Here is a 15,329-nt window from a genome sequence, read left to right on the forward strand (position 1 = left end):
TCTGTGATTACCTTGTATCTAGGAACCTTCTTCCAGCCCCCTGATCACATGACTTTTTATTTATTATCTATTGCATTTTAGCCATATTAGTGCTGTGCTGACTCTTAAATAACTCCACGGGCATGAACACAATGTTATCTATATGGCCCACATGAACTAGCAGTGCCCGTTGTGAAAAGCTAATAAAAAAGCATGTGATAAGAGGCTGTCTGTAGTGGGTTAGAAACAGGGAGAAATTTAGAGGTTTAAACATTATAAAGTATATTAATGTAACAATGTTGGTTGTGCAAAGCTGGGGAATGGGTAGTAAAGGCGTTATTTATCTTTCTAAACAATAACCATGTTAGTGTAGACTGCCCCTTTAATATACTTTTTACATCTGTGATTAGTTTGTATCTAAGCCTCTTATGACAGCCCCCTGATCACATGGCAATTTATTTATTAACTGTTGACTTGCATTTTAGCCAATTGGTGCAGTGTCATGCACAACTCCACAAGAGAGAGCACAATGTTATCTATATGGCCCACATGGATTAACAGTTTTTTGTTGTCAAAATATAATAAAAAAGCATGTGATTAAAGGACCTGTAAACCTAGAAAATAATGTTATTTAATGAGAGAGAGAGACAGAGAGACAGAGACAGAGAGAGATAGAGAGAGAGACAAAGAGATAGAGAGAGACGGAGAGACGGAGAGAGAGAGATGGAGAGAGAGACGGAGAGATGGAGAGAGAGAGACGGAGAGAGAGATGGAGAGAGAGAGACGGAGAGAGAGAGGGAGAGAGACGGCGGTAAGTGTGGCTAGAGGTCCCAAATACGGAAGATAATGCAGAAATGAAGGTATCTGCATCATTTAGGAGCTGAGCACTCTGTTCCAAAAGGGAAGAGACTCAGGCTAGAGCCCTGTCTTTCAATAAAGAAATGATAAAAGTGACTTTTGATTGATGAGACTGGAAGGTGTGAGAGTCATTGTGGAAGTGCAGCCTGCACTGGTTGAGAAAATCCCTACAGTCGGTAGTACCATCATACTTGTAAGGCAACGGTATCCGGGGTATACTACCAGAAACAGGGCGGGGAGGTTGCAGCACTAGCAGCAGGGACCGCCCGTATGGGAACAGGAGCTGTGTTTTTCTCTGCAACCAGTGAGGAGAGCATAGCGGTTATAGCCTCTAGTTTAGATTCCCCATTCTGCAAGTGTATGGTATGGGTTCCCAGAAGAGAGACTGCTCTTGCTACCTCATTTGGGTCCATGGCCCAAGTATAATGTAATGCTCATGGGATATTTCTCTATCAGACCAAACTTGGCCAGTAGTCTTCTTATCCCGGGGTTTGGTGGAAGGATAGCAAATATCCCAGAACAGAGTGAGTTTATGAAATGAGCTAAGCAGTACTCACGGTAGACAGGGTAGTCCTTCACGGCAATGAGGTTAAGGCAGAGAATGGTCAGAGACAGGCAGAGTTTGGCAACAGAAAGGCAATCCAGCAGTTTAGCAGTTCAGGGGTAAACCAGTAGAATGGTCAGAAACAGGAAGAGGTCAGCAACAAAAGGTAATCCAGCAGTTTAGCAGTTCAGGGGTGAACCAGAGTGGTCAGATAGGCAGAGTTCAGTAACAATAAGGCAATCCGGCAATTCAGGGGTCAAACAGCAGAGTGGTCAGACAGGCAGAGTTCAGTAACAATAAGGTAATCCAGCAATTCAGGGGTTAAACAGCAGAGTGGTCAGAAAGGCAGAGTTCAGTAACAAAAAGGCAATCCAGCAATTCAGGGGTTAAACAGCACAGTGGTCAAACAAGCAGAGTTCAGTAACAATAAGGCAATCCAGCAATTCAGCAATAAATAACACCCAGGAGCACACACAGTAAGTCCTATACTTGGGCAGTGTAAGTAAGTTATGCAGGTACTTACATAGACACCGATTCGCACCAAGGAGGACTTCAAAGAATCCAACCAGCTTGAGAGGGGAATAGATGTGTGGCAATGACGTCATTGCCGCATGCTCACAGCAACCGCCGCATCCCTGGCAACAGCCAGATCGGCGTGACAATATATATATATATATATATATATATATATATATATATATATATACAAATATTACCTGTTATAAGTTAAAAAAGGTGGGGTACTCAGTACCAGTGATGAGTTATTTTAAGGGCTATTGGTAGTTTAGTATTAGATTAGGGGGTGTTTTTATTTTGGGGGCCTTTTTTATTTTCATAGGGATTAGGTATAATTTTTTTATTTTTTATTTTAAAAAAATTCTGTAATGTTAGACTTTTTAAATTTTTTGTAATTTTAGCTTTTTTATTTTCTGTAAATTTATCTTAATTTAAACTTATTTTTTTATTTTTAAAGTAATGTTAGTTTTTTATTTTAATTATAATTTAGTTTTATTTTAAATTATGTAATGGGGTTAATTTAGAGGGTGTTAGGTTAGGGGGCTTAGTGATTAGTTATTTGCGTTGTGGGCTTTGGCGGTTTAGGGGATAATAGATTTATTAGCATTATTGCATTGTGTGGGTTTGGCGGATTAGAGGTTAATAGTTTCATAGGTTTATTGCATTGTGGGTTAATGGCAGATTAGGGGTTAATAGTTTTAATGGGTAGTTTGCGATGCTGGGGTTGGCGGATTTAGTGGTTAATACTTTTATTAGGTAGATCGCGATGTGGGTGAATTGCTGATTAGGGGTTAATAGTTTTATTAGGCATATTGCGTTGTGGAGGGTTGTCAGTTTAGGGGTTAATATTTTTATTATTAGTTGTGATGTGGGTTTGATGGCATATATATGGGTTTTACGTGTCGGGTTTATTTTTGGGAGGCGTGTTAGACTTTTACAGGAGATTTTATGTTGTTTTTATTTTCTTAGGCACCGGCAGTTTCTAAAGGGCCTTAAGTCACTGGCAACCCCAAAAATTTGCATTTACGCTCATTTCTGGACATTGCTAGTTTATCCGATTTACAGCACTTTATGAACTGCCGGTGGGGTTTATGTAATACCCCGATGTACGAGGTGAAATTACACCTGCGCCGTATATGTAATCTCACCCCATGTTTTCCCACGTGGTGCCAACCAGTGTTAAGACAACTTTTCATGGCTGGGGTTGTGCAGCCTTTGCATAATATTAACTTTCATGTCTTTCTAAAGTTTGATATATCCTAACACATATTTCATAGATTTCGGAAAAACTAAAAACAAATAAGTCCTCCTCCACAATACAACAACCCCCAAAAGACAGGAATATGTTGGGGTTAACATGCTTGTTTAATGCAAATCCAAACTTAAACTCAGCACTCTCACCACCTACAGATACTGCATGCAAGCATAACTATAAAAAATACCCCCACTATACATGACTCCTATTTAACCACAACAGGTTAAAAATAACTTGTGATTGGAGTATAAAGTTTACATTTAGTTTTCATTTAAAGCGCACTTAAATTTAAGGAACTTTCTTCTTTTTTTAGGTATGGTTAAGAACTAAATAATTTTTCCCATTTCATTTGCTTTTTTAGAAGACAAATATGATATAAAGTGATCATCTAACAACCAATAACCATAAAAAGAGAACAGGTTAAAAATAACTTGTGATTGGAGTATAAAGTTTACATTTAGTTTTCATTTAAAGCGCACTTAAATTTAAGGAACTTTCTTCTTTTTTTAGGTATGGTTAAGAACTAAATAATTTTTCCCATTTCATTTGCTTTTTTAGAAGACAAATATGATATAAAGTGATCATCTAACAACCAATAACCATAAAAAGAGAAGTCAGAAACCCTATATGCAGATGCAAGTTTGATAATTTAAGTGTGTCTTTACACTTTACACTTTTCTAAGGGTTCAAGCAGATATATTTTCCTATGAGTCTGGATCAGCTTATTTTAAAAGTTGATGACATATATTGACATATATAATTTTAAAATGTTCATCTTATAATTTGATCATTTTGATAACTCTATAGTTAAGGGGCAGTCTAGGCCAAAATAAACTTTCATGATTCAGATAGAGCATGTAATTTTAAACAATTTTCCAATTTACTTTTATCACCAATTTTGCTTTGTTGTCTTGGTATTCTTAGTTGAAAGCTTAACCTAGGAGGTTCATATGCTAATTTCTTAGACCTTGAAGGCCACCTCTTTTCAGAATGCATTTTAACAGTTTTTCACCACTAGAGGGTGTTAGTTCACGTATTTCATATAGATAACACTGTGCTAGTGCACGTGAAGTTATCTTGGAGCAGGCACTGATTGGCTAGACTGCAAGTCTGTCAAAAGAACTGAAATAAAGGGGCAGTTTGCAGAGGTTTAGATACAAGATAATCACAGAGGTTAAAAGTATATTATTATAACTGTGCTGGTTATGCAAAACTGGGGAATGGGTAATAAAGCGATTATCTATCTTTTAAAACAATAAAAATTCTGGTGTAGACTGTCTCTTTAAATAAAAACCTATTATTCAGTTCAAGAATTATACCCAAACAGATTTTGATCAGCACTACAAATACATAGTATTATTATTAAAGTGATGGTAAATCCTAGCGTTTTTACCAGTGCTACAAATAAAAGGGACTTTCAGTCATGAATTATAAAAAGCTTCATGCTTAAAGTTACTTTATTTGCAGCAAGTTTATGCTGAGCTGAGCACCTCCAGCCACCTATGGCAACAGCTATTTCCTCAATGAAGTGATATTTTTACCTCTCAGCCAATAGCGTACTAGTCATCCGGCATAATGCCGATTGGCCCGCACGGCTATTAGCTAAAAGGTGTAAAAAAACTGCATTTTCTATGGGCGGCTGAAAAAACTGAGCTCGGCATAAACTGGCTGCAAATAAAGGAACTTTTTTTTGGCTCATGACTGAAAGTCCCCTTTATGTCAAAAAGGCTAGGATTTGCCATCACTTTAAAAGTGAGAAGAATCTAAAGTATATATTTTCACTTTTAAGGACAATATAAGCAAATTAGTTGATATTTAATATTTTGTGGTAATTTGTCATACTTGTCTGTCTGCCCCCCACCTGAAAGGGACAGTGTACAATAAAATTTGTTTAACCTTAAAGTGTGCACAATGACTTGTTATATCAGCTGAAGAGTGAAAATGTATGGGAAATTGCTCAGTTAGATATATTTTGTATATGAAATAGCTGTCTCTGCTAATTGAAACTACAACCCAATGAAATGGTCTAAGCTTGCATGGAAGAGCATACCTCAATCACTTATTTCTCTATATTTACACAAAATCCTCCTTATCTTATCATTCCATACACAGTGAGACACATACTTAGAACAAACAATAGATAATGAACATTTTAGTGCCTTTCTGTTTAAACCTCACTGAGAGCATGCTTTTGTCTGTCTACATAGCATTTCTTTAATCAGTACTTAAGAATTGACATTTTAGTAAAGGTGGGGATATCACAGGTAAAAACAGCTATTTCAAATGATACAATCCAGGTAAATGAGCTATCTGTAAACAATTTAATACATCCCAGCAGACAGAAAGTATCATTAGGAATGCATTAAAGGAGAGAAGAAAAAATTACAGTGCACTGTCTATTTAACTATACCGAAGTCTTGTCATGGTTAAAGGAACACTGAACCCTAATGTTTTCTTTTGTGATTCAGATAGTGCATGCAATTTTAAGCAACTTTCTAATTTACTCCTATTATCAGGGGCGTATTATGGCCTAGGCCAAAAATGCCGGTGCCTAGGGCAGCAGATTTGGGAGCAGGGTTGGTTGTGTGGGTGGTGGGTTTTAATGTTGAGGGGGATTTGCAATTTTGTTACAGGTAAAAGAGCTGATTACTTTGGAGCAATGCCCCGCAAAAGGCCCTTTTTAGGTCTATTTGTAATTTAGTGTAGGGTAGGGCTTTTTTATTTTGGGGGGCTTTTTTATTTTGTTAGGGGGATTAGATTAGGTGTAATTAGTTTAAAAATCTTGTAATTTGTTTATTATTTTCTGTAATTTAGTGTTTTTTTATTGTACTTTAGCTAATTTTATTTAATTGTATTAAATTGTATTTCATTTAGGGAATTAATTTAATTATAGTGTAAGGTTAGGTGTTATTATTAGGTTAGGTTATATTTTACAGGTAAATTTGTCTTTATTTTAACTAAGTAGATATTAAATAGTTAATAACTATTTAGTAACTATTCTACCTAGTTAAAAAAAATACAAACTTGCCTGTAAAATAAAAATAAACCCTAAGTCAGCTACAATGTAACTATTAGTTATATTGTAGCTATCTTAGGGTTTATTATATAGGTAAGTATTTAGTTTTAAATAGGAATAATTTAGTTAATGATAGTTATTTTTATTTAGATTTATTTAAATTATATTTAAGTTAGGGGGTGTTAGGGTTAGACTTAGATTTAGGGGTTAATAACGTTAATATAGTGGCGGCGACGTTGGGCGCGGCAGGGTTAATAAATGTAGGTAGGTGTTGGCGGTGCTCTGACAAAATGCAGAAGGACATTTGGCAGAAGGACATTTGGCAGACGGACATTTGGCCGACGGACATTTAGCTGACAGACAGAAATCTAAAGAATGTTCCGATTTCGGCCGAGGGCAGATACGTTCCAGAGTGCTCTGTTCTAATCAGATCCTCGGGCGGCGCAACTGCCTCTGGGAACCTTACCATGGGTCAGAGGCCGCACGTTTTGTAATTCTCTGTCTGGGAAATTATCTATCTATCAAATCTATCTATTTATCTATCAAATCTATCTATTGTATCTATCAAATGTATCTATTGCATCTATTGATCTATCTATCTAATCTATGTATCTATCTATCTATCTATCTATCTATCTATCTATCTATCTATCTATCTATCTATCTATCTATCTATCTATCAAATCTATCTATCTCGTGGCCGGACTGTTATCTGACAGCCACTTGTGTTTCGGCCAAATGTCCGTCGGCCAAATGTCCGTCGGCCAAGTGTCCGTCGGCCAAGTGTCCGTCGGCTAAAAGTCCGGCCACGGTGTTGGCAATGTTAGGGACGGCAGATTAGGGGTTAATAATATTTATCTAGTGTTTGCAATGCGGGAGTTTGGCGGTTTAGGGGTTAAAATATTTATTATAGTGGCGGCGATGTCCGGTTCGGCAGATTAGGAGTTAAACATTTTATTTTAGTGTTTGCGATGTGGGGGGGCCTCGGTTTAGGGGTTAATAGGTAGTTTATGGGTGTTAGTGTACTTTTTAGCACTTTAGTTAAGAGTTTTATGCTACGGTGCTGTACTGACTTTAAAATGCGGTACCAGTCTTGACAGGAAAGGGTCTACCGCTCACTTTTTGGCAGACTCGTAATACCGGCGCTATGCAAGTCCCATTGAAAAAAGAAGATACACAATTTACGTAAGTGGATTTGCAGTATTTTCAAATCTGGCCAAAAAAGTGAGTGGTACACCTGTACCTTCAAGACTCGTAATAATAGTGGGCGTTAAAAAGCAGCGTTAGGACCGGCCAACGCTGCTTTTTAAGCCTAACGCACAACTCGTAATCTAGCCGTAATAGACTGGACGCGTTTGTGCACTGCTTAGATCAGCTTGTGATGTCTAATCATAAACTCTCAGCGCTAATGTATGTTAGCTACTAATAGCTAGCTTTCTCTGCATTCATGTGATGTCTAATCATAAACTCTCAGTGCTAATGTATGTTAGCTACTAATAGCTAGCTTTCTCTTCATTCATGTGATGTCTAATCATAAACTCTCAGTGCTAATGTATGTTAGCTACTAATAGCTAGCTTTCTCTGCATTCATGAACCCACAGAGTAAATAGTAAACTGACACTTAAAAAGTTTAATTACTTGAATGATGGTAATTACTGTATGTTGTTGCATGTAAAGGGCAGTGATTGTTTCAAAGTGTATTCTTCTTCCCCCCCTTCCTCTCTCCCCTCTTTCACTTTCTCCCTCCCTCCCTACCTCAACTCCCTCCCTTATTTCTTTCCCTCCCTGCCCTCTTTCTCTCAACTTCCTCCCTTGCTCCCTTCTTTCACTCCTTTCTTTCCCTCCCCCCTTTTCTCCTCTCCCTCCCCCTTTTTACTTCTCTCTCTCTCTCTCTCTCTCTCTCTCTCTCTCTCTCTCTCTCTCTCTCTCTCTCTCTCTCTCTCTCTCTCTCTCTCTCTCTCTCTCTCTCTCTCCCTCCCTTCCTTATTTACTTTCCCTCCATTTTCTCCACTGCCCTTCCTTTCTCTCCCTTCTCTCAGGGATAAATGAGATATGCATGCAATTCAACCCACCTGTATGCAAGTGTTTTGCTAGCCCATTTTCTTTTGAATTGTTATGAAAAAAACAAACAAAAAACATTTTACCCACTGACCCAAAAAAATATTAAGGGGAAAAAAGGCCTAAAACCTTTTTTTTTTTTGGGGTGGGCAGCAGAATTGTGAGTGCCTAGGGCAGCACAAGACCTAAATACACCACTGACTATTATCAATTTTTCTTCGTTCTCTTGCTATCTCTCAATTAGATTACGAGTTATTCGTACTATAGTGAAATTAACGAACACTACAAAAGTTGTGTTATTTAACCTCCTATAGCACAGCCATTACAAGTTTTGAAACAGCCAGGTTGTGCGTGCGATATGGTTGCGTTGAGCTCCATACCGCACACAATCCAATCGCTGTTTTGACGTGCTTGTGCACACTTCCCCCATAGATGGGGAGAGCGTGTCAGAAAAAAGTCTAACACCTGTGATCGCGGAATGAAAAGCTCCGTAACGCAGCCCCATTGATGTCTATGGGGAAAAAAACTAATGTTTAAACCTAACACCCTAACATAAACCACCACCTACATAATGTTATTAACCCATAATCTGCCGCCCCCGATATCGCTGCCACCTAAATAAAACTATTAACACCTAATCTGCTGCTCCCGATATTGCCACCACAATACTAAAGTTATTAACCCCTATTCGCCTGCACCCCAACATCGCTCACACTATAATAAATCTATTAAACCTTATTCCGCTGCTCCCCGATATCGCTGTCACTAAATAAAGTTATTAACCCCTAAACCTCTGGCCTCCCACATCACTACCACTAAATAAATCTATTAACCCCTAAACCGCCAGCCCCCCACATCACAACAACCTAAATTAAACTATATATTAACCCCTAAACCTAACCCTAACATAACCCTAAGCCTAACCGTAACTCTAACCCTAACACCCCCAACTTTAACACCATTAAAATAGAGCTAAATTAAAGTTACAATTATTAACTAAATAATACCTATTTAAAACTAAATACTTACTTATGAAAAAAAGAGAACAAATCCGGATAGATAGCCAGTGCAGTAGGTTTATTCATCTGTAAAGTAGTTTAGCAAGGGTAGCTTAAACTAGCTGACATGTTTCGCGCATGTCTCATGCGCTACTTACCTGTGAAATAAAACCTAACTAATAGTTATATTGTAGCTAGCTTAGGTTTTATTTCTATTTCACAGGTAAGTTTGTATTTATTTTAACTAGGTAGACTAGTTAGTAAATAGTTATTAACTATTTACTAACTACCTAGTTAAAATAAATACAAACTTACCTGTAAAATAAAACCTAAGCTGCCTTACACTAAAATCTAACATTACAAAAAATAACAAACACTAAAATTACTAAAAAAATAACAAACGAAATTATACAAAATAATAAAAATTATTCCTATTCTAATACCCAAAAAAACACCCCAAAATAAAAAAAACCTAATCTAGAATAAACTACCAAGGGCCCTTAAAAGGGCCTTTTGTAGGACATTGCCCTAAAGTTAATAGCTCTTTTGCTACAAAACAAAACAAACACCCACTAACAGTATACAAAACCCCACCCCCCCAAAATCCACAAAATAAAAATAAAGTAAAACCTAAGCTAACCATTGCCCTGAAAAGGGCATTTGTATGGGCAATGTCCTTAAAAGGGCATTCAGGTCTTTTGTGAAATGCTCAAACCCTAAAAATAAAAACCCACCCCAAAACGAAAACAATACATTACACAAAATAACAAAGTATCAAAATCAATAAAAATTATTCCTATTCTAATACCCATTTAAAAAAAAAAAACACCCCAAAATAAAAAACTGAATCTAGAATAAACTACCAATAGCCCTTAAAAGGGTCTTTTGTAGGGCATTGTCCTAAGTTAAACATCTCTTTTACCTGAAAAAAATGTACAAACCCCCACTAACATTACAAACCCCCACCCCCCTAAATCCACAAAATAAATTATCTAAAATAGCTCTTTTACAAGACCAAACCCTAAACTAAAAAAAAAACAAACCAAAAAATCCTTAGCTCTCATCCTTTTGGCTGATTTGAACAGCCAATAGGATTTCAGTAGCTCTCATCCTATTGGTTGATTTGAATTTCCAAAATCACATCAGCCAATAGGAATGCAAGGGACACCATCTTGAATTGTGTACTTTGCATTGAAGACTCAGTGTACGGCAGCGACCGTATGAAGAGGATGCTCCGTGATGAAGATAGAAGATGCCGCCTGGATGAAGATAGAAGAGGCCGTCTGGATGAAGACTTCTCGCCACCTGGATGAGGACTTCACCGCCTGGATGAAGAGAGAAGAGGCCGCCTGGATGAAGACTTCTCGCCGCCTGGATGAGGACTTCACCGCCTGGATGAAGATCGTTCAAGCAGGACTTCAAAAATTATAAGTGGATCTTCAGGGGTTAGTGATATGTTTTTTAAGGTTTTTTTGGGGTGGGTTTTTTTTTAGTTTAGGGTTTGGGCTTGTAAAAGAGCTAAATGCCCTTTTCAGGGCAATGGGTATTTTAGGTTTTTTTTAGAGTTAGGTTTTTTATTTTGGGGAGTTGGTTGGGTGGTGGGTTTTACTGTTGGGGGGGGGGTCTTTGTATTTTTTTTTAAAAGGTAAAAGAACTGTTTAACTTAGGGCAATGCCCTACAAAAGGCCCTTTTAAGTTTATTGTAGGCTAGGGTTAATTTTTATTTTGGGGGGTATTTTTTATTTTGATAGGGCTATTAGATTAGGTGTAATTCTTTTTTATTTTGGATGAGTTTGTTTGTTATTTTTCATAGTTTAGTGTTTGTTATTTTTTGTAATTTATTCTTTTTTATTTTATATAATTAGATAGTTTATCATTTTTAGAGTAGTGTTAGGATTTTTTTAATGTGTAGTTTAGTTTTATTTCATTGGTAGTTAGTTTAATTTTAGTTTAATAATTATAATAGTTTAATTGTTAGTTTAAACTTAGTTCTTTTAATTTGACAGGTAAATTTTAATTTAATTTAAGATAGGGAAAGTGTAATTTTAATATAAAGTTAGGGGGGTGTTAGGTTTAGGGGTTACTAGTTTAATTTAGTTTATTGTGATGTGAGTTTTTTTTGGTTTAGGGGTTAATAGTTTACTTTATTATATTTCGTTGTGGGTTGGGGTTAATAGGTTTATTATAGTGGTGGCAGTGTAGGGCTTAATAACTTTAGTACAGTGGGGGCGATGGGGGCGGACGGCAAATTAGGGCTTAATAATATTTAAATAGCGTTTGCAATGTGGGAGGGCGGCGGTTTAGGGGTTAATAACTTTATTATAGTGGTGACAATGTCGGGGGGGCGGCGGAATAGGGGTTAATAATTATTTTTAGTGACGACAATGTCGGGAGTGGCAGATTAGGGGTTAATAAATTTAATATAGTATCTGCAATGCAGGAGGGCCTCGGTTTAGGGGTTAATAGGTAGTTTATGGTTGTTAGTGTACTTTGTAACAGTTTAGTTATGAGTTTTATGTTACAGTTTTGTAGCGTAAAAAATCATAACTACTGCTTTTAGAATGCGAAACGGATCTTGTCGGTATAGGCTGTAACGCTAGCTTTTTATCCTCACCGCAAAACTCATAATGGCAGTGCTATGGAAGTCCCATGAAAAAACATCATTTTTACGAGTGCGGGACTGACGTTGCGGTACAGGCTGAAAGGCTTGCAGTACAGCTATACCGACAAGACTTGTAATGGCTGTGGTGCTGTTTTAATGCTGAAATGGCCATTTTTTCAGCGTTAAAACACGAACACACAACTTGTAATCTAGCTGTTTATTTGAAAAATTCATGCCAGTGAACAAGGGCTGAAGCTTGGCCCGAAACATGTTTGGCGTTGGGTTCTGAACACCTTGTTGCAGGCCTGCGACTAGCCTACATGGTTTACATGTTTTTACATGCTTCTTTTTAAACATTTTTGAAAATAAAATTTATTCTTGCTTTTAAGAAAAAAAGACTCTTCACAGTATTTCTCTTTTTTTTCTGGAGCTGCGGGATGATATAATGTTTTTCTTCTATTTGAAAAAGAAGGCATTTAAGCTAAGGAGTCTGCCAATTTTTGGTTCAGACCCTGGACAGTGCTTGTTTATTGGTGTGTGAATTTATCCACCAATCAGCAAGAACAACCCAGGTTGTTCACCAAAAATGGGTCGGTATCTAAACTTACATTCTTGCTTTTCAAATAAAGATACTAAGAGAATGAAGAAAATTTGATAATAGGAATAAATTAGAAAGTTGCTTAAAATGCATGCTCTATCTGAATCACAAAAGAAAAAATTTGGGTTCAGTGTCCTTTTAAATCAAATCATTTGATTTAGTGTATGGAGAGAGAAATCCCCAGTGAAACCAGATAGATTATTTAAGGAACAAATTAATCCCTATACGATGTTGGATTATGCGCTGCAAATTTACTACTACCCAAGGGCAACAATAATATTTTAAAACACACATAAATTAGTGTTTGACTATTTTAGAACTAAATATATTTGGAAATATAACTTTTACTTTTTTTGTTTTTCAAAAGAAGCTAGAAGCCTCCTGGATCTATTTTCCTGACACATTACACCTGAAGCTGTTCAGCTGGTTTACCTATAAGTGTGTCATTATTTTTTCATAGTACCATATTACATACACTTGAAAAAAACAAACACTTTTTCATCTTAATTTCGAGCATTCATTAGTTTTAATAATAGTAACGTTTATCCACATAAGGTATCACAATAAAAAAAAAAATGACACACTTTTTATGTAAAAACAAAAGGATTTACTGTAGTGCTAAGAGAATTTGATAAGGGATAGTAAAGCAGTTAAGAAACACAAACTTTCTTCAGATTGGCACAAAAAGAAGGCTACAGACTAAATATGAGTCAAGGATTTAAAATTGTTCTGAAAATGAAAGTACTGTAAATAAGAAATGGCCTTAGGTATCTGTTTCTATACCAATGAGCACTAGAGAGGTTTCCATTTACAATTTTGGCAGAAATGAAAGATGATCTGCAACCCACAAAAATATATTTTGCTTTTTTGCTTAGGCCTAGGCTTTTGCACTTTGTAATAAATAGGAGAATTTTCATAATTATGAACAGTATAACAACAGTAAGACACATTGATATAATGTAGGTCCTCCATTAGGGATGTTTCAAGGGACATTAAACACTACATAAATCATTGATTGAATGATGTATTCAGAACAAAGATTAGCCTGAGAATAACTTGTACATGTATTTTTAAAAATTATATTAGAAAAAATAAGGGTAAAGTTAATGTTCATAAAGCAGTGGGAGCTGCCATATTGTAACTTAGGTTACTCTAAGGCCAATTAGGAATCGTTATAAATGGCTGTGCAGACTGTGGCCTCTATTTAACAAAGTCTGGTGGACCTGATCCAACAGTGCGGATCAGGTCCGCCAGACCTCGCTGAATGCGGAGAGCAATACGCTCTCCGTATTCAGCATTGCACCAGCAGCTCACAAGATCTGCTGGTGAAACGCCGCCCCCTGCAGACTCGCGGCCAATGGGCCGCCAGCAGGGAGGTGTCAATCAACCCGATCGTGACCGCAGCTTCATAACTGCTGTTTCTGGTGAGTCTGAAGACTCGCCAGAAACACGGGCCGTCAAGCTCCTTTCGGAGCTTGATAGATAGGCCCCTATAGCTGTATCTGCACTTCCATGTTTAACATGAATTGAAAAGCCCTCAATAATCAGAATTAAAGTACATGAAAGGAGAACAAAATAAATAATGAACGTATATTGCAAAGTTGTTTTACTACATGTATTTAAACAATTTATATGAATATCTTGAGGAGTTTAATGTCCCTTTAAAAAGAAAATTTAATAGGACCAATTTACAAAGAATATTGTAGATTATCAGAGCATGTGACATCTACAAAGAATATTTAAGATTATCTTGGTAAAAAATATGGGATAGTATGTGAGGGACAGCTTTGTAGAACAGAATTGGCTCTGAGAGGGAGACATCTATATAGAATTTTGAATAATATTTGAATTGAAGAACATTCCAGCATGTAGAGAAAATTCTGAGTTAGAGATAAATTTACAAAATATTACAAAAACTTTCAGCGACAGATACTATCTACCAAGACTGATAATTCATTGAGCAATTATCACACTAGAAATATACAATAAACAATATTAAGTCTAACACAAATCCAACTCATATATTACTGTAAGGCAGAGATGGAGACACATGAAAAATTGAACATGAAATAAGGTATATGTACATTAAGACAGAAAGAAAATTGTACAACAAAGGATTTAAACATTTACATTGTTTAGTGTTTTTATAAGATATATTTACCAAAAATAGCTTTACACTCCTTATAGCCTTCAAAAAATATAGAAGAATATAGAAAGTAGATTTCATATAACTTAAATTGCTCTATAATCTATAATAAAAAATGCAAAAGAGAGAGAGACCAATGCTGAAATGTGTAACACACACTAGTGTAAAATACACAACTACAACAACTTACAACATGAAAGACAGAGATAGAAATGATTCCCATAGTGTACATCGCACCACCTTGTGTGTCATTCCCATGCACACGCACACGCACACACACAAACACCAAGGCAACATTATCCTTGATAAACAAGTCATGTATACATGCTTACCCCTTGACGATGTTCGTAATAACTGAGAGAGTTATGGTTAAGGATAAAGACTCGTGATTTGAAGTTAGCGGGAGATGTTCTCCTTTTTTGTTGGGATTTCTTAATAAGACATTGCTGCAAGATGACAGAGTTATTCATCTGTGACATGAGTCTCTGTTCCTAGAGGCAGCTGGAAAGCCAAGGCACACATGCAGTATTGTTTTGCAGAATCAAATGAAATTAGATAAATATATCAAAGTCCCAGTGTAAGAGGTATTGGTATTCAGGTACACGCACATAACTGTGTAGCTCCAGAAGTTTTGAAATGCAAAAGATGTAGGGGGTTGAAAATGTTATATAAGCTGGAGGAGTTGTTCAAAGGTTTTATCTATTCATCAGTCAGCAAAGGTGTTAAACTTGTGATATGACCTCAACTTATAACCACATC

The 15,329-nt window shown here is 36.6% G+C and overlaps 1 protein-coding gene across 1 annotated transcript in view; it reads right to left on the reverse strand.

Annotated features, from left to right (window-relative positions):
- ITK (IL2 inducible T cell kinase) overlaps positions 1 to 15,047 on the reverse strand; it is a 205,506-nt gene extending 190,459 nt beyond the window's left edge. The window contains exon 1 of the mRNA XM_053718791.1: positions 14,903 to 15,047. Coding sequence (XP_053574766.1) covers positions 14,903 to 15,040 — 138 coding nt within the window. The 5' untranslated portion in view covers positions 15,041 to 15,047. The remainder of the gene's footprint in view (positions 1 to 14,902) is intronic.
- Between the last annotated feature and the right edge of the window lie 282 nt (positions 15,048 to 15,329).

Source organism: Bombina bombina, chromosome 6 (genome assembly GCF_027579735.1).
Source record: "Bombina bombina isolate aBomBom1 chromosome 6, aBomBom1.pri, whole genome shotgun sequence".
Classification (NCBI taxonomy): domain Eukaryota; kingdom Metazoa; phylum Chordata; class Amphibia; order Anura; family Bombinatoridae; genus Bombina; species Bombina bombina.